This window comes from Camelus ferus, chromosome 17 (genome assembly GCF_009834535.1).
Source record: "Camelus ferus isolate YT-003-E chromosome 17, BCGSAC_Cfer_1.0, whole genome shotgun sequence".
In the NCBI taxonomy this organism is placed as follows: domain Eukaryota; kingdom Metazoa; phylum Chordata; class Mammalia; order Artiodactyla; family Camelidae; genus Camelus; species Camelus ferus.
The window spans coordinates 42,403,523-42,424,035 of NC_045712.1; the positions used below are offsets into that span (position 1 = coordinate 42,403,523).

At 42.7% G+C, this 20,513-nt stretch overlaps 1 protein-coding gene across 1 annotated transcript in view; it reads right to left on the minus strand.

The window, feature by feature from the left end:
* Positions 1-5,500, minus strand: part of OXSR1 (oxidative stress responsive kinase 1) — a 72,366-nt gene extending 66,866 nt beyond the window's left edge. Inside the window, 1 exon segment of the mRNA XM_032459235.1 lies at positions 5,090-5,500. Coding sequence (XP_032315126.1) covers positions 5,090-5,159 — 70 coding nt within the window. The 5' untranslated portion in view covers positions 5,160-5,500.
* Positions 5,501-20,513: the final 15,013 nt, after the last annotated feature.

Genomic DNA, 20,513 nt, shown 5'->3' on the forward strand with positions numbered 1-20,513 from the left:
GGAAAGTAGAGAATAAAGTTAGTGGACTGCCTTCACCTAAGTGTCAAAGCTAGGTGAATCACACCTTACTAAAACAAGATCTGAAAGAACACATTTCTAAAATAGGCCCAGGTAAACAGTAAATATTTACTATGACTTTTCAAGATGCACGAAAACAAAAGCTACACGGCACAGCCCTTGACAGACTGGATTCCCACTTTGCCATCACACTGTACTGTGGGCAACACCATGGGTGGCAGGGCCATACACAGCTTTACTGCCATGTCCAACATAAACCCTTAGATCCGTCTAAACCTGAATGAGATCTGGAAGTAAAGGGGAAAAAAAGATGCAATGATGGTCCAGTAAACATTACAAAGATTCTAAATATTGCAAGATTACAAGTGTTACAAGATTCCAAATTATATAATATTCACACTTTACAGCAATACCAAAAATTAGGAAGTGTAACAACAAGGAAAGGGAGAGAAAAAAGGAAGTCAGAGATGACAACCATTGTATGGAATATTGAATATGAGCTAAAAGCTTTCCACAAACAATTACACTTGGTCCACAAAATAGTCCTGATGACATAGGGACCATTTTCCCCATTTTACAGACAAAAGGCTGACACTAAAACCATTTGTACAAATTGACTAAGATCAGACAGGCAGTAAGAGGTAAAACCAAGATCTGAATCCAGGTCAGTCTAGCCCCAAAGTCCATACTCTTAGAGTTGCTTCAATGCACATCAAATACAGTATAACACCTGGTCTGAAATTCTAATACAATAACAGGGATAAGGAAGGAGCTTAAAAACACTGAAAAGATGAATGATTAACAGTGAGAATAACACTACATCTTCTACAAGTAAGCATACTTTGAAAACTTCAAACCTTTGCCAAAGCATGCTTAAGATGATACAATTCTTCAAAAGGAAATGCTGTGAATTCCCAATTTATATGCTTTTATTATGTTCTGGGAAGGGAATTTTCTTTTTTCTATAGGATTTTGGCAGAAAAAGACAGAACAAAACAGAATGCAAGAAATTAACCCCACAAATATAATTCTAAGTAGCACATATGCAAAAAAATTACAGTTCAAATAAATGTATATGCTTTGAGAAAGCAGACACCATTATACACACTTCCTTAAAACACAATCCTTTGAAAATAGAAAATTCAAACGATCTCCCAAACCATTTTCCCCCTACACTTTAACCATTTGTTTCCTAAAAAATTGAGGGTCACCTGAAGAAATCACAAAGATTCATTCTGAAAACTACTTACAGCTTGTTACAAAATATTGTAGTCCAATCAATTTGGTATGGAAGCAAAGTAAGAATAAGAATACATTGCTTTATTGAGCCTTGCTACTTGTACTAGTTGTAGTTCAAGGAAAAACATTTTTTTCTTCCCTGTTGGGAAGACGGGATGAGAGAGAGTGTGAAGAGTTGAGTTAGTATGTTAGGAACTTTCAGAAACTCAACTGATGGGAAAGAGCACATTTTAGAAAATGAAAAACAGGATACACGAAAGAGAACAAATCCTACTACACTCAAAAGAGTTATCTACAAAATATCTGCTGCTGTCAGATTTTTTCATTGTAAGGATATTTCCTTTACTCTGTTAGATTACAATCATCATCTTCCAGTTAGTTCCAAAAATCAATCAAATGCAGATGCGGGAAACAAGGATCCTAGATTAGGACACCAGTACTGGCTGTGCCTGTAATTAGCTCTGACTTTAGACAAGTCATTTCACCTTTCCGTATCTCCATGTCTTCATCTGTAAAACAAGACGGTCCATCTTACTTCACACCCTACAGAAAAATTAATTCAAAATGTATCAGAGGCCTAAATCTAAGAGCTAAAACTCTAACACCTAGAAGAAAACAGAGGAAAAAGAATCGTTGTAATGGTGGGTTCATATAGATTTCTTAGATACAAGAGCAAAAGCACATTTGACAAAAAAGAAAAAAGTGATAAATTAATCTCAATCAAAACTCAAAACTTTTATGTTTATAAGACACCATTAAGAAATGAAAAGACTGGGAGAAAATATCTGAAATTATGTATCAGGTAGAGGACTCATTCCCAGAATGAATACACACCCACACACACACCTCTATAACACAATAAGAAAACAACCCAATGGGCAACCCAAAGGGGAAAAAGATATGAATAGACGTTTCACCAAAGAAGAGATATGAAAAGTTAACAAACAAGCTCATGAAAAGAAGCTCATCTTCATTAGCCATTAGGGAAATGCAAAACAAAACCACAATCAGATACCACTTCACATCCACTAGGATGGCTATAATCGAAAAGACAAAGAACAAATGAAGGCAAAAATGTAGAGAAATAGGAACCCTCCTACATCACTGATAGGAATGTAAAATGGTACAGTCACTTTGAAAACTGTGTCCATTTCTTAAAAAGTTAAACACAGATTTACCCCGTAATTCCACTCAAGAAAAATGAAACATGTTCACATGAAGATATGATGTAAATACTCATAGCAACATTATTCCAAACAGGCAAAAAGCAGAAGCAACCCAATATCCATCAAGTGGTGTCCAATAAAAAGGAACAATGTACTGATACTGTCTGTAACATGGATGAATCTCAAAAAACATTATGCCAAGTAAAAGAAACCAAACACAAAAGATCACATATTATATGATCATATTTGTATTAAATGTCCAGAAAAGACAAATCTATAGAGACAGAAAGTAGATTTGTGGTTGCCTGGCAGGGGTGGGAACAGGGAGTGACTGCAAATGGACATGAGGCATCTTTTTTGGAATGATGGAAATGTTCTAAAATTGGACTGTGGTGATGACTGACTCTGTAAATTTACTAAAAACTATAGATCTGTACACTTAAAACAGGTGGATTTTATGGCATTTTTTTAATGAAAAAATACTATGCTAAGTGAATGAAGCCAAACATTAAAGACTATATATCATATGATCCCACTTATGTGAAATGTCCAGAAAAGGCAAATCTATGGAAACATACGTAGACTTGCAGTTGCCAGGGACTAAGAACAGGGATTAACTGTAAACAGGGACAAGGGATCTCATTGAAGGGATGAAAACATTCTAAAACTGGGTTATGCTGATTGGTGTACAATACAATAAATTTACTAAAAATCATTCAATTTTGTATTTCAAAATGGGTGAACTTTATACTTAAAAATGGGTGAAATTATACCTCAGAGTAAAGTTGTTTTTAAAAATAAGGTGGTCAAATTACATTGGGGTCCTTAACTTTTTATCCCTGGTTTACCTTAAGAATGAGATGAAGACTAACCCTACCCCAGAGGGCTGAGACTCCCTTTTGCTCACTCACAAACTCATCTGAGGACACCAAATTGACCAGTTTCTAAAGCTCTAGAGCCCTGTGCCATCTCAACAGCAAGGGCATTAAGAATGACCACAACCCTCCTCTTCACAAGAGAAAGATGAACACCTTACCAGAAAGGAAAGCAAAATTCCTCTTCTAAAACAATGATAAGGATCCCCATTTCTTACTTTATGGATATTATTTTGGAATCTCTTATTTAATCTCTTTCTTCAATATGAAACTCTGAGGGATTCAGAAGCAATCAATCAAGAAAGAGACCCAGCTAGTTGTCTTTAGAACCAACCAGTACATGTCAAAGACCCAGCATGTAATAAGGATGCATATCTATGAAAAGGCTTAAGGAAGAATAAATGTGATGTCTTTCAGATAAAACTTAGCCCAGATTTGTTCTGAAACAAGAGGTAAGTAAAGTGAAAAACAGAAATATGACAAAGTTTCTCTAAACACAGACATATCGCAATAAACACTCACCGCTCCCCATACCCCCCAGGACAGCTAAGGAGTTTTCAGCCATTCTTTGTTATAAAACTAATTTTAGGACAGGATGCTGATCTAGCAAAGCAGACAATCTCCTTCTTCCAATACACAGGGGTCTGCTCATGTCAGTTGGACTGAGCCTCTGTCTAGCTAAACCCATCCCCTTTTGATTTCTAAGATCACTAGATTATTGTTGTCCAACAAATACTCCCCTCATCCCCAGTGCCCACCCTCCCCCAATCACTGTGCCTCTCTGAGAATTACAATCCACGTTTGTGCAAGTTTTGGTCTCTGCCAACTAGTATTCCGGGACCGCTTTCAAATACATTTCACACCAGCCAGCCAGATCCATTGGAAAATCCTTACCTTGGCTGAAAAGGTCCCTAAAATCGGGCCCCTCCCTTACCTTCCTATCCTTACCAGTCTTCTTTCAGGTTCTAAAACACACCAACCTCTTTCCCTCCTCGAGGCCTTTGCATTTCCTCATCCCTCAACAGGGAAAAATCTTCCCAAGGAAGACTTCCCAAGACTCCTCTTCCTTCAGTGCTCAATTTACATGACAACGCCTCAGAAAAAGCATCTTCCTTGATATCGCCCCAACTAGGTCTCCAGGTTATTATCTACCAGAACATCTTGCTTATTTCCTTCCTAGCACTTGCCAAAACCTGTATATTTTAAAAATTTGTCTACTAATTTAATGTCTACTTTCCTGACTAGTGAGTCAATTCCAAGCAGTCGGAACTTGTGTCTACGTCGCTTAGTGCGGTACCTGCAGCTTCATCTGGAGAGGATCCCCAGCTCCACCCCAGCAATGCCTGGCACTTCGTGGAGGTTCTCGCACGGATTAAGGGAGTGGACAGAAGCACCCTATCCCCCAACCCCACAAATAGGTAGCTGTGTCCCCCAACTGCAATACCCCATTTCTCTCACCGCCTTGTAAAGGCCTGTCCCCCGCCTGCACTATTCTTTCTCACCCAGACACATCTGTCGCTCAGGTTCAAACATTTGTCGCTCACAAATCTCTCGTGAGCCCCTCAAACCCCACCCCACCCCGCCGCACAGGCGCGCCACTCAAAATCCCCTCCCCGCTTCGTACGCGCTGCACAATCCCGGAGCCTCCACCACGCGCCCTACCAACCCCCGGGCCCCACTAGCGAATGTCTGGGAGTCCCGCGCTCCTGGAGCTCCCGTGGGTCCCCACGTTCCCGCGTGTCACCCGCCGCCCAGAGCGGCGCCTCCCCGCTCCGCGGCGCCAGCTCTCACCTATCACCTCCTGCAGCTCGTAATCGTCCCTGTTGATGGACCAGGGCAGGGCGCTCGAGTCCTCGGACATGACGGCGGCCGGGCACTCAGTCCTCCCTCAAACTCGCTGACCTCTCGTCTCCTCGCCGCGCCTCTCCCCACCCCCAACCGCTGCTGCCGCGCCCCCACCAACCGCCTCGGGAACAGCCACGGGTCGGACGGCGCCTGGGCGCGGGGTGGCCGCGCGGCAGAGCGGCTGGGGGCTCGAAGTGCCGGCCGACCTAGCGTCCTGCTCCTCCACGGCCGGCACTCCCCCGCCCGGCCCACGTCCCGGCCTCGGCCTCCGCTGCAGCAGCGACAGGAGCTTCGCCTGGGCCCAACCCCTCTGTCCCGCCCTCCACCCAGCCCCACGCACGGGCCAAACTTTCCCTTCTCCCTCCACCTGCCGACACGCAGCGCGCTGGCGTCACCGCGCCGGGCACGCCCCGCCTTGGCCCCGCCCCCCGGCCGCCATGTCAAGTGTGGCTGGATAAGCAGTGAGCAAGCAGGAAGCCCGAGGAGGAGGAAGTTGACAATAGAAAAGAAGAAATGCTTAGGAAGGAGTTCAGCACGGGCATCGAAAGGCCGGAGGAGAGCCTAAAGTAGCATAGAGGTAGTAGCCACACTAAGCATGGAGACCAAACGGCACCCGAGTGGAGGGGACGAATCCACTTCTGGTGGCGGGGGCACGTTGCCGTCTCCGTCGTCGCATTCATTGGCTTGTTTGAGAAGGAATCAGAAAGGCAATAGGTGTGTGTGGACGTCAGTCATAAGTTAGTCCCGCCTCCAGGCTCTGGGCTCTCCGCTCCACGCCTGGACTCCAGTCGCTCGAGATTGTGGGTACCCCCCTCGGCTTTGCCCAGTTCTCCCGAGGGACGTTGCGGCGTAACCGCCACTCCCTGGAGACGTGCAAACAGCTCCACAGGGTTTAGAGAAACCCAAGGGAGCAGCTGGGTTGGGTAGCCTTGGGGTGTGGACAACTGCCAACTAGGATAAAAGGCCTTGGGCTACTGGACTGTGGAACCGGAAGCTCGCTCCACGATGACACTTTTTCAAGGCGGAAGTTCTCTATATGAAACCTTACTTGGCAGGGACGGAGTTCTCAACTTTGGGCCTGGAGCTCCAATGAGCACCTCTTTGGGGGCCTCGGAAGTTTGGCTTGGGAACAGTTTTTCCCTGACACGGCTGGGGCTGTTAAAACGAGTGAGATTTGGCTTGCGAAATTTGAGGTCGTTTCAAGGGCCTTGACTTTTGTGTGGCCTCATTGAACTTCAGTTTTCTCAGGTTGACCACTTAGGTCTATTGGGGAAATTAATGAGGTGAAAACTGAACGCGCTTGGTGAAATGGGAAAAAAGAATATGGGCAAGGATTGAGCTAGGTGCGGAAACTTCTCAGTTGAACATCCTTAAGGCTGATAATAGTCATTAAGAAAGAGACCTTCACCGAGTACAGGAAGCCCTATGTAGGAAGTCCGCTGACCCCGAAACCAAAGCATTCAACTATGAGGTGTGGGAGCGAAGCTGTTAGCGCGTTTCCACCTGGTTAGTGGCCCTGGAGAAAGTTCCATGTAGGTGGAGAAAGTTCTATGTAGGAGGAGACCCTGCAAAGTTAACATGAGTTAAACAGGTGGAAATTGAGAGGCTGCAATATTCTAGTCACAGCCAAGGTGTCAGAGTCCCCAAATTTGAAAACCTAGCACAGGCCTTGCTGTAGAAATTGGACGTAGCCATTAATACTGACACCTTTTTTAATTGACATGTGTTGCCTTTATTTTTGCAGGGAGAAGAGGTATGGGGTTCAAGTATCAGAGAAGAGCTAAATCTGATGGTAAAGATTAAATATCTCAAGGTTTGTACCAAAAGAGAGATCTGTAAACCAGAGATTCTTAACCTGGGTTTATTGGCCTGTGTGGACCATGGACAGCCTTCAGAAGGTTTGTGGGGGTTTTGTTTGTTTGGTTGTTTTACTCCTTTGAAATTATATGCAGTATAGTATACACCTCAGGGAGAAATTTGGCCACCTTCCTCCTTTCTCTCTTCCTCTCCCCCAGTGAAAAGGAGCCACTGACCTCATAGTGAAAATTCAGAATGTTAACTGACCCACATTCTTGGTGGTCAGGGTCACTCTACGTTGGTTAATGGATTCTTTTCTACTTCTTCCTTGCACATAGCTTGATGGTTTAGTTGAGCCAGGACCTGTTCTGCAAGTACAAATCTGCAAATCTGGTCGTTTTGTTTCCCGTCTCCTGGGCTTTCTGCATGTGACCTGATAGTCGTTAAGATCCCATGTTTTTAATGAGCAAGGACTTGATGGCCTTTTGAATCCAGAAGCCCAAACCTTAACCTCTTTCTCACCTTATGGAGTATCTTCCATGTTAGAGCACTATCATAAACACTGAGTGTATAGTGGTAAACAAAGCAACTTAGTTCTGCTTTCATGGAGCATAAAGTCTAATGGAGAAATGGTAAGCAACTAAACAAATACATAGATAAGGAATTATGTTACAAAGCATCATGCAGGAAAAGGCCAGTATACTGTGGTGGAGAATAGTTACGGAGTTTGGAGAAAATCTCTACAGAGGGAGCCAGCCATGCAAAGAGTGTTCTGAACAGGTACAAAGGGGTTTTAGGCCTTTTTGAAGCAGTTAATAAAGTAATGCTTTCATTCCTGTTAGGCTGCTTGTCCTTTTGTTGGCTCCCTCAATAATCTTTTAGGGACTGGGGGGAGAAGGGAAGTTAAGGTGATTCTGAACCCTGGTCCTAGTATCAAAATTTCACCAACCTTGGATAAAGGTATCCATTGATAGAGGATTGGTAATTGCGTGTATATGTTATATTATATATTATGTGGAATTTCTCAGGATAAATAAGACGTATGTGGATGTAATTAATGCTGGCTGAAGTAACAACCTATACATAAAATAACTTGGCTGAATCTCATGATAGAAACAAAGTAAGACTTGCAAGATTCAGGTAGAGAGCCATTTCTTAACCTGGCGATGGCTACACACTAGTGCTCAAGTATTCCTGCATGTTTATGTGTTCTTTGAAAGTATATTTCATAGTTTAAAGTTTGGTTTCTCATGTCTTGGGCAGTAATAATATTTATGGTACCCCACAGTCTGCTCTTCCCTTGCTTAAAGCTGAGTTTCAGAGTGTTTCAAACACCCTCTTCAACCTGGTTTCACTGTGCCTCTCTTTGTCCAGGCCCTTCCTCCTTCCAGGAATGGCACCTTTATTGTGCTCCACCTGTCCAGTCTTACTGGCTCTGCCAGGTTCAGCTGATGGTCAGCCCTCCCCTCCCCTCTACTCTGCATGCTTTTTCTGAGCTTGTTCCAGCCCTGAGGGAAGTCATGTACACTGACTGCCTCACCCAGACCATTTCCCAGCACTTGGCCCGTGCTGCCACGTAACTGTAGTCCTCTCTTCTTGTGAATGTTCCGTATTTCAAATTGGATTGTGGACCACTCATGAGGAGTGAGGGAGATCCTATCACTAGACAGGAAGTAAAGGATTTTTGTGCAGTGTGGGCTTTGGTTGTTGTTGTTTGCCCACCTTAAGCCTTGCCAGCATGATGACAGTTGAGAAATGTGTGAAGAGCTGCATTTCTCTCCTTTTTAGGAAAATTTGCAGAAGTGTATTTACCATTTAATTCTCAGCCTTAGGCAGGAGTCTCAGAATCTCCAAGGCACAGCTGTAGTTTAGAAAGACGTTCAAAAATACAAGTATCTCTCACTATCTAAACTCAGGAACTGAATAATCACATTTATCTTCTGATAACTTGGTGTCTTTCACTCTCTGAACTCAGGAACTGGATAGATTCAGACAGCATGATATTTAATGCCTAGGTTCATTAAATTAATGTAAATTCAGATAAAAAGCCCAATAAAATCTTCACAGCAACAGATTTAAGTACCTATAAGACACCAGGCAATGTGCTAAGGAACAAAAATAAATACCTCACATGGTCAGTAAAATAGCCTTGGAGGTTCTTGTCCCAGTTTTACAGATGAGGAAACAAACTCAGAAAGGTTAAGAAACTTGCCTCCAGAAGTTCCTGGAAATGCTTAGCACAGTATCTGGCTTGTTGTGAGTGCTAGGTAAGTGGTAGCTGTTACGTATTATTTGGTGGGAATAGAGTAAGAAAGTGTCATGGAGATGGAGGTTGAGCAACAGTGCCTGCCGTATGTCTGACTCAGGTCTGCTTACTCAAGAAAAACAGGTTTTATCCACCAGTCTGCATGATGTCATTCACACCGTACTGCTGGCTTGCTGCGTGCTTGCTGCCCATAGCATTATTGCAATATCTGGGGGAGGAAATAAAGGCTTTCTCTTTGATTCTCAGTGGATTGTTCAGCCTTGTTTGCCTTTACCACCCAACCTGAAGGTGAATTTGAGGTTCAGTTCTACCAAAATGAGAGAGGCCCCTGCCTGCCTGGGCACTGGGTTGGAAATTTCAGGACATCAAGAAATGGAGACAAAAGTGCCCTATCAGATATGGTGCACAGACATTTATGAACTGTTCTCCACGTGCACAGCTGTGAGCAGTCTGCCTAAGGACAAGATTGTCTTCCATGATGCAGAGGGGCCTGGGCCCTGGACATTGGTGTTACTTCTCTGGTGAATGTTACCGGAGAGCTCTCTAGGACCTTAGAGTAGAGTCTAAGCTCCGTTCACTGCATCCAACAGAGAAGATGTCAGGTTCTTCTGTTTCGGTCTTTTGGGGGATAACTTGTTCTCTCTTAAGTAAGTGCGAATCCACTTAGCCCCCCTACTTCCAGTGCCATCTTCCCACACAGCGTCTGGTTGTACCTGAAGATAATAAAGCCCACCTTGACCCCTTACATAGAACTACACAGAAGTGTCCTACAGAATGCTCTGCCCAAGAATTTAACTTGCCCAAATCCTAGAGAGAAAAATAATTAGTTTTAAAGATTTGGTAGCTTTGTGGTAACTATAGAATAGTTGGTGCTGTAATGGTTCTTTTTATGCACCTGATAACCATTGAGACACAACCTGAAAGCAGGAAAACAAAGAGGAACTAACCATATATTGCACAAGCACCAAGTTTGTCGTCAGAAAGTAAAGCTGTACAGACTGTTGCATCTGGAAAAAACTTTTCTCAATATGGAGTTACATAATTTCACCCGTTAATGTATGTGCACATGGTATGCATGGTGTGTTACTAACATTTCATGTGGCGGGGATGCCCAGAAAGGAAGCAAATTTGTAGTGCCAGGAACCCCTTGGAGGGTCCTGGTGAAGCGTGTGTTTGCATGGGCACATACTAACATGGCATTCTTCTATATTAAGTAACCAGGCTGTAGAAAATGTATGGCCAGGAGATGAGCGTGCCCACAAATTGCCTCGAATCTTAGGGCCACAATCCCGGGATGTAGAAAGGATAGAGAAGCAATTTGTACTGTGACGATTTGGAGAAGTGGGCAGACCTTAAGGCAGCAGATAGAACCTGTAACTGGGACGTTGGCACAAAGCACCCCTGAGAAGGGTCTTACTTTTTCAAAATAAATAAAATTTGAGAGATGGACCATCAATATAATTGTCCTTGCAGGACCCAAATTCACAGTTTTCCTCCAGCCTTTATATCAAAAGCCCTGCCTTACTCAGATCACGATGTTCCTTGAATACAGTAGGGACAAAACCCCACTCACCTGTAATGTCCCGACCATGAGGGTCACTGCCTTGGGAAAAAAAGGAAGACGAAATAAAAGCACTTGTCTTTTCCTACCTGCAGGTATGTGAACAGGAGAAACAGAAGAGGGAAAGAAAGCAGGGCAGGTCCTCGTTTTCCCCATCCATTCTCTCCAACCCATCCAAATCTTGATGAGGGGAAGTTATAGAAACATCCAAACAGATAGGGAAAATAATAAGAACCAAGAACACCAGAGGCTTGGGTATTGCTTCCCCAGGTAAGGCTTGGGGGAGGTGGCAAGCTGCTAAGAGAAGCCTTCCACTTGGCTTTGCATCATGTCCAATTTACTGTAGGGACAAATAATGTAGCAATAATGGAGGGCAGAGGCTAGGCCAGCAAACACAGGACACCATATCCAGTCCCTCACGGCCTATACTCGGTGTGCAGGAGATCAGAAGCTTCCCTGTACCCCAAGGAAGCATGCAGGAGTGTTGTAGAGGCTGGTGTAGAGAGTTGGAATGAAAAGGCTGTAGAGGTAGGGCTTTGTGGCCCAAGGCAAATGGTTGGGACCGTGGACTTCTCTGAGTGCTGGCATCACACCCCAAAGGCCAGATGAGGCCGACTGCATCTCAGCAGGTAATTACAGGAACTCAGGAATCAGACTGGGTATTTCAAGGCAGAGCCAGAAGACAGTAGAAGGACCTGTTCACAGGGATCCAAGGCAACTGTTTCCTTTTGTGAGGTCCCATTTGAGCCTCTCCTTTCCCATACTTCCAGACCTTCATGACAAGAGGAAGGAGGGAGGGAAAGAGACCTGGGAAGCAGCATTTACTTAACAGAGACCAAGTTACTCTGAAAGACACTGAGCCAAATAATTTAATATATTGTTTACTGGCAAGCCTAACACTCCCCTCCCCCACCCCCAGTAGGGTGGGGGCTTATGGGAAAGAATAGATTACAGAAAAAAAAGAAAGCTATGTTGTCTTTGCACCTCTGAATTATAGGGTGAGGGTGCATCCCTGCTCTCACCGTTTTTGTGCTTTAAACTATAGGGCAAGCATATGAAGTGCCCAGTTAAAGCCAGCCCTTCACTGAAGCAGATACACCCTCACAGCTGGCAGGGGGACACAGCCCGGGCACAGTCTCTTTCCTGTCACCATGGCCACTTTGTAAATGGCTCTATTGACCAAGCACCAGAGTACCTGAGGAAGAGGCTATCTGATGTCCACAGGTTGGGTCATCTTGTCCCCCTGATTATTGAGAGTCTCATCTAACATGCCCTTGAATGAGCATTTACGTGGAACATGAATATCTGTACACTCAGTGTTTTGCAAGAAATCTATCTTTCCCCTAGACTCCCTTGTCACCAATCTTCTAATCTTGTTCTTTCTAAATTCCTGACCAGCTGGCCATCCTATTAGCAAGTCATGTTAGCCGTGAACCTTAGATCTGCAGCAGAGTACTGCCCGCTGGAGGATGTCTCTTCACTGCTGGCTTCTGTAGCCACTCAAGTGGGCTGTGATGCAACAGTTACCCACTTCTGGCTGGTTCCAGCATGTGTGTAGATCCATCTGTAAAATAAGCTTGTGTAATTTTTTCCTCCACTACTGATCATATGTGTTTCCCTTGAAGACATAGGTAGAATGTTGGAGGAGATATAATCAGATATGGCACTGGATACAAGAGGAGTCAGGTAGTGCTTTTGGACCTGCCCAGTGGCTGGGTATTTATTACCTGCCCAGTATCATTTCTATTTCACAATGGCAGGCTGATAGGCCTCTCCAGTTCTATGATTCAGTGAACTAGGTAATACCCAGTTCGTTATAAATACTTGGAGTTGGTTGAATCTCCCCACATCTTGCCTCCACCTGTGCTTTATCCCATGCCATCACCAGTGCTAACTTCCTTATTTGTGAGAGCCCTGCATGCTATGGGTGTCCAGGGTCCCATTTCCCCTCAACATGGAGGTAATCCATGCCTTCCTCATATACATGAGCAACTCAGTTCTGGAATCCCATTTTAAGGCCACTCCTGATACCAATTATGGTACCAGACAGGTCCCCAAAGGAAGTAAATGGCTCACTTAAAATGGATGATTTGAGAAAAGTTTAGTAAAGGAGCTGTTTGCAAAGGCATGAGCCAAGAATAGGAAAACCAAAGGAATGTGCAGTAGTTTCCAGTGTCGCTTCTTTAGGGAACCAACCAGCCTGAGGCCTGAAGAAACAAGGAGGCAGAAGACTCTGGAATCAGAGAGGGTAGGTGAAGGAGACATCTACCTGAAAACAGCTGTAGCTTTTGTTAGAAAAGAAGTTAGCCCTCAGCAACCCCACAAGAAAGGAGGCAAGGGAATAAATACCCTGACTTTATTTCTTGCTCTCTCATCTCCTGCTGGTGCTTCTTGTTGGCCAATTCCAACCGGAAACCAGCGGGCAAGGGGAAGCCTCTGGAAGGTCAGTATCCTTGAGCACAGAGCCTGGCAGAGAAACAAGGGTAAGAGATGTGGAGGAGAAGACAGATAATATCTATCTAGAACACACAAAAAAACTAGTTTAGACACACAGGAAATTTTGCTGGCTCACATATCTGAAAAGTCAAGCCCTAAGGCTTAAAGCAGGGGCTCCAATGAGGTCATCAGCATCTGGTTTTCCCTCCACCCACAGGCTTCATATACAGGCAGGGTCTCCAACCATTATCCAGAGCAGCCCCAGAATTTCCAGTCTTTTTCATTCAAGCACAGTGGATTCTCTCAGAGGATTCACTGGGTCTCACTGACTCCAATTGGATCACGTGGCATGCCTGAGCCAGTCATCATGCTCAGCACTAAGGAGAGGCGCTGCTGGGTTTAGATCTGTGTCTGGAGCTGGGGCTGAGGAAAATCATGGCATGGAATCTGGTTGAGGAGGAGAAATGTTGATGTTGGGTAGTAAAAACACTATGTACCCTTCCTCTCTCTTCCCAAATGTATGGGGCAGAGCTTTTCTGTCTTTCTGTAGCTAGGAATCACTTGGAGATCCTATTAAAGGGCAGAATTTGATGAATTAGGTCTTGAGTGGGCCTTGAGGCTCCTTATTTCTAACAAGATCATATGATCTGGCAATTCTACTTCTTGGTATATATTCAAAGGAAGTGAAACTCTGTGTCAGAGAGATATTGGCACTCCCATGTTCATAGTATTAATTACAAAAGCCAAAATGTGGAAACAACCTATGTGTCCATCAATGGATGTATGGATAAAGAAGCTGTGTGTGCCTGTGTGTGCGCGTGTGTGTGTGTGTGTGTGTGTTTGTATGTGTATTTCAGCCATTAAAAAAGAAGGAAATTCTGCCATTTGAGACAACATGGATAGACCTTGAGGGTTTTATGCTAAGTGAAGTAAGTCAGAGACATGTAATGTATGGTCTCACTTATATGTGGAATCTAAGCAGACAGAAAACTAAACTCATAGAAAAAGAGATCAGATTTGTGGTTATCAGAGGTGAGTGTTGAGGGAAGGGGGAGTTGGCAGAAGATGGTCAAAATGTACAAACTTCCAGTTTTAAGATATATAGGTATTAGGGATGTAATGTAAAACATGATGTCTATAGTTTACAATGCTGTATGTGTGACAGAAAAGTTGTTAAGAGAGTAGATCCTAAACGTTCTCATCACAAGGATAAAGCATTTCCCTTTTTTAATCTATATGAGATGATGGATGTTAACTAAACTTATTGTGGTGATCATTTCACAGTCAATGTAGGTCAAGTCATTATGCTGTACACCTTGAATGTACATAGTGCTGTATGTCAATTATATCTCAATAAAACTGGGGGAAACTAGATGGAAAACTAAGTTTTAGTCATTGCATAAGCACCCAGAGGTTTTTACTTTTACTTCATTTTAATGTTACATTTACAAAAAACTTTTTTATCTTCAGATAATTATAGATTCACAGGAAATTGCAAGAATAGTACAGAGAAGTTCCTGAATCTTTCACACGATTTCCCTGAATGGATACATCTTATGCAACGATAGTTGCATACCAAAACCAGTAACTTGACATTGGTACAATGTGTGGATTCAGTTCTTTGCCATTTTATCATGTGTAGACCCATGTAACCACCACTTCAATAGAGTCCTCCCTCGGCCGCCTCTTAATAGCACACCCACTCCATTCCCCTCCAACCATCCCTGACACCTTACAATCACTAATCTATTCTCATCTCTAACATTTTGGTCATTTTGAGTAGAATTTCATTTTGATGTATTTACAGTGTTTGGAGAGTATCTCTTTGTGTAGGTATTTAGGTATGACATTGTATACACATAACTTATCTCAGTTCTACTTGTGTTGACATTACCAGTTTCAGTGAGGGACAGAAACCTGTCTTCCCTTTAAGTCCCTTTACTCTCCCCGTTTATAACTGTCTTAAATCATTCCTTTATACAAATTGAGAACCACATCAAGCAGTCCGTAAGTGCTCAGGACAGGAGACGCTGGACTGGACCTGGTGGGCTTCCATCTTTTTAGCAAAGAGGAACTCTTGGGGACCACAGAGTCCCTCCTCCCAGCCAGCAGTCACTTCATTTCTTCCTTTTCTTTGTGCAGTTGCTTGAAGTAGGAATTACCAGAGTGCTTGTCAACTTCCCTAATCTATCCTGCACACAACCACTAATCTTTTGCTTAAACCATCAGATAGAATTTAGAAAACTCAAGAGGAGAAGGAAAATGTATTAGAGGATATTTTCACTCTTTGGTTCTTCCTTCTTGATATTCCAGGATTCCTTTTTCAGTCATTTATTTTCTGTTTCAAAAACTTCCATTGGCTGTTTTTCAAGGGTAAGTCTGCTGTTGACAAATTCTCACAGTTTTTCTTTGAGAATGTCTTGATTTCCTCTTCGTTTCAGGTTTTCTCGGCAGGTAGGATCTTGAATTGACAGTTCTTTTCTTTAAGCACTTGAAAAATGTTGTGTCACTTCCTTCTGATGTCCCATGGCTTCTGATGAGAAATTTGACATCATTCACATTGTTTTTTCTGTTATAGGGAAGTTGCCATTTCTTTCTGGATGCTTTTAAGACTCTTTCTTTGTCTTTAGTTTCCAGAAGTTTGTGATATATCTTGGCATGAGTTTCTTTGGGTTATCCTGTACAGGGTTTGATCAGCTTATGAATCTATAGGTTTACCTAAAGTCTTTGCTATATTTGGAAAATTTTGAACCATATTTATTTGAATACTTTTTAAACTCCGCCTTCTCTCTTCTGTCCTTTTGGGACTTCACTGATACTAATATTATATCTGTTATTATAGTCCCACAAATTCCTGAGACTCTGTTTTTTGGGGTTTTTTTTTGTTTTTTGTTTTTTGTTCTTTTCAGTCTGTCCTCTCTCTCTTGTTCAGATTGGGTGATTTCTATTATTCTTTCTTCAAGTTCATTTTGCTATAGAACCTATCCGGGGGATTTTTATTTCAGCTTTTTCTTTTTCAGTTTTAAAAATGTCAGTTCACTTCTTCATCTGTTTTGTTTCTTTGCTGGAACTCTTTTTTTTTATGTGTTTCAAATATGTCTGTAATTACTCATTGAAGCATTTTTATACTGGCTGCTTTAAAATCCTTGTCGGATAACTTCACCCTCTGTGTCTTGTTGGTATTAGCCTCTGTTGATTGCCTTTTCTTGCTCAAGCTGAGATTTTCCTGGTCCTTGGTGTGAAGAGTGATTTTCAATCCTGGACACTCTGAGTGTTATGTTATGAGGCTCTGGATCTTATTTGAATCTTCTGTTTTAGCGGATTCCTCTCACACCACACTGATGCTGTCAGATGGAGGTCGAAGTTCAGGTTCCCCATCCAGCCTCTGTTGCCATCCTAAGAAGGGGGTGAGGTGGCTGCCCAGTTACTGTGGGCCAGGGTGGGAATTCAGGCAGCCCACTGAGCCTCTGATGATACCACCCTAGCTGGGAGGGAAAGGATGCTTTGTTCCTGCTCCCCTGGTGGTTTCCACTGACAGGGTGGCAGAGCACATTGCTGCTGGCAGTGGTGAAAACCCTGACTCTCCTCTAGGCCTGGTGACATCTCCCAGCAGGTAGGAATGGAAGCCTAGAGTCCTCGTTTGTCTTGGCTGGCAGAGGGTAGGTATTATTATTGCAGTTTTTTCTGTGGTTTGGCTGGAGTAGCGTATTATTGTCTAAAAGTTTTCTTTCTTGTTAGGCTACCCCTTCTTTAGGCCTTTGGCTAAAAAGAGCAGGCCTTATTTTATTTTATTTTTGTCTGTACACATTAATTTCTGGGTTGCTTCTTCAATACTCAGTCTGAGATATTTGAGGCAAAAAGAAGACTCTGGGAATCACCACCACGTCATCCTGTAGGTCCCAAGGTCTGTAGCCAGTTTCGTCTTTCTTTCCCTTTAGAGTCTTATGTTTATACATATAAAGCCCACGGTTTTTCGTTTCTTGCTTTTGTTTTTTTTAGCTGTACTTAACAGAGGGACTGGGGAGATGTGTGTTTATTCCATATTGTCCTGGAACCAGAAGTCCCCAGAGGTTTTTGGACCATTTTCTGCCTCACCTGGCAAACCGCAGCCAGTGAGGACACTGTTCCCCTGAATTGAGGGTGAGCTTCCTCCTCACCCACCTCCCTGTCAGCCCAGTGGCCCTGCCTGTGTCCTGCTCTGTGATTCTGAATTCACCTTCTGGAATTTGCAATAATTTCAGCCTGGTTTGAGCAGGCATTCTCCAGTTTCCCACCATTTGTCATTCCCAGCCCCACCGCTCAGAATTCTCTGTCCACCAGGGGCCCACAGAAGCTGCTCCTGTACTGTTGAGGGGGAGAATTCTCTTTGCATCTCCCAGCCTGGAGCTCATGGTCCCTTTGCTACAGAGAGAGGCTGAAGCATGGCTGCCACGGAGCTGGGGCGCTCTCCCTTCGCCCAGGGTCATTGGTCTGTTCTTTCTGCCTCGAAAGCCGTGCAGGTCGTGGGAGTCCCTTTTAATTTTCAGTTAAAGAAAAATATTTTGAGTTAAAGAAAATATTTTTGGTATACTTTTCTTAAGCCTCAGAATTAGCAAATAATTTTTAAAAAAAACCAATTGTCAGAGATGAGATTTTTAGATGTCTGGGAATATGTTATCCAACTTTCCCTCCACTTCCCTCTGAGGTAGGAAGGTATTTTAGTCATTCCTAAGTAATGATTTTAAAATACCTGCCTTAGGGAGATGCAGTAAGAGAGACATTTGTCCAAGTGGAGTAGCAGCAGTGCTTGTACAAATTTTTAACTTCATTTTTTTAATTATAAAAATGTTTAGACATATAAGAATGGAGAGAAAAAAATGAACCTCCAGTTTAATGACTAATATACGGTCACGTTTGCTTTGTATAGCCTTCGTTATTTTTTGTCTCTTAATTATTTAAAAACAAATCCCAGACATTATTCATTTCATACTAGTATACTTCAGAATTGGTCTCTAATAAATTTGGACATTTTCTTATGTGACCACAATGCTATTATTATATATATAAAAAAAAAACAGTGATAATTCTGTGGCGTCATCTGATACCCAGATTTCCCCAGTTATCCCAAGAATGCATCTTTTTTCATGCACATAACATAAAATTTACCATTGTAAATTTTTTTTTTGGTCCCTGCTCAGACAAATGCGTCTAATCAATTCCACTTTTGAAGTATACAGTTCAGTAGTACATTCACATTGTTGTATAAGCAATCTCCTGAACACTTTTCATTGTGCAAAACTGAAAGTCATTAAAACGGACACATTAAACAACAGCTCTTCATTCTCTCCACCCCACAGGCCATGGGAGCCACCATCCTATCTTCTGTTTGTAAGAATTTGGCTGTTCAAGATACCTGATATAAGCAGAATTATACAGCACAATTTTTTTTGCACTGTTTTGTTTCACTAAGCATATTGTCTTCAAGGTTCATCCATATTGTAGCATGTGTCAGAATTTCATTCCTTTTTTAAAATGAATGTATATGAATAAAAATATGTATAAACCACATTCATCCCCATAAGGGATATGGGAATGACAAAATTTGCCTGCTGTGTCAGTCAACAGAGGATATTGCAGCCATCAAGCCACTCCAGCCACCCCCAAAGGTGAGCCCTGGGGGAACTCAGGATGGAGACGGACGGGCTGCCCTCTGCCAAGCCCTCAGCCACTGCAGCCACCCGCAGCGGGGCACCTGAGGGGACTCAGGGTGGGAGAGAATGGGATACTGGCCCTAGTCAGAAAGGTGCATGTCAACAGAATGATTTCAGTGAGCCCAGACACCTGCGTCTTCCCATATATAGGAAAGCGCTAAGTTCATTAACTCGATGTATCTGGTTTTCTTTTTCCTTTGTCTGTTGTTTTTTTTTTTTAATTCAAGTATAGTTGATTTACAAGTTGTGTTAGTTTCTGGTATATAGCATAGTGATTCAGTTATACATATATATTCTTTTTCATTATGGATTATTGCAAGGTATTGGATATAGTTCCCTGTGCTATACAGTAGGTCCTTGTTGTTTATGTTTTATATATAGCAGTTTGTATCTGCTAATCCCAAATCCCAAACTTCTTATTTATCCCTCTTCCCCTCTCTCCCCTGGTAACTGTAAGTTTGTTTTCTATGAGTCTGCTTCTGTCTTGTAAATAAGTTCATTTGTGTCTTTTTTAGAGTCCATATATAAGTGATATATGATATTTGTCTTTCTCTGCCTGACTTATTTCACTCAGTATGATAATCTCTACATCCATCCATGTTGCTGCAAATGGCAGTATTTCATTCTTTTTTATGGCTGAGTAGTATTCTATGGTGTACATCTTCTTAATCTAGTCATCTGTTGATGGACATTTAGTCCATCTAAATAGTGCTCCTCTGAACATCGGGGTGCATGTATCTTTTCAAATTTGAGTTGTCTCTGGAAATATGACCCAGAGTGGGATTGCTGGATCATATGGTAACTCTATTTTTAGTTTTTTAAGGAATCTCCATACTGTTTTCCATAGTGCCCACACTAAATTACATTCCCACCAGCAGTGTAGGAGGGCTCCCTTTTCTCCACACTGTCTCCAGCATTTATTGTTTGTGGACTTTTGAATGATGGCCGTTCTGACCAGTGTGAAGTGATACTGCACTGTAGTTTTGATTTGCATTTCTCTGATAATTTTCTTTAATTAATGGTAATCTTCTGATGTTCTGACTACCTGGTCTCTGTTGCAAAAACCACTATATATCCTGGCTCCCCCCTTACCTCTTTCGGTTTGTTTCTTTTTTTAAATGGAAGTGCTGGGGATTAAACCCAGGACCTCATGCTTGCTAAGCATGTGCTCTACCACTGAGCTATTACCCTCTCCCACGCTTACCTCTTTGGAGCCTGCCTCAGATTATTCTGAGAGGGTGTCTCCTGGGCTTGAAGTCTTCAGAAAATCTGCTGAATAAAACATAATTCTCAACTTTTAGGTTGTGCATTTTTTTCAGTGGACAGTTTCTTGGGTTGCTTATACATTTTGGCCATTGTGAATAATGCTGCTCTGAATATGGGTGCATGAATGTCTCTTTGAAACCCTGCTTTCAATTCTTTTGGGGTTAAACTCAGAATTGCTGGATCGTATGGTATTTCTATTTTTAATTTTTTGAGAAATTGCCATACCACAGCAACTGTACCATTTTACATTCCTACCAGTAGTGCATCAGGGTTCCAGTTTCTCCACGTCCTCATCAACACTTGTTGTTTTGTGGGTTTTTTGATAGTAGCTGTGCTAATGGGCATGAGATCTCA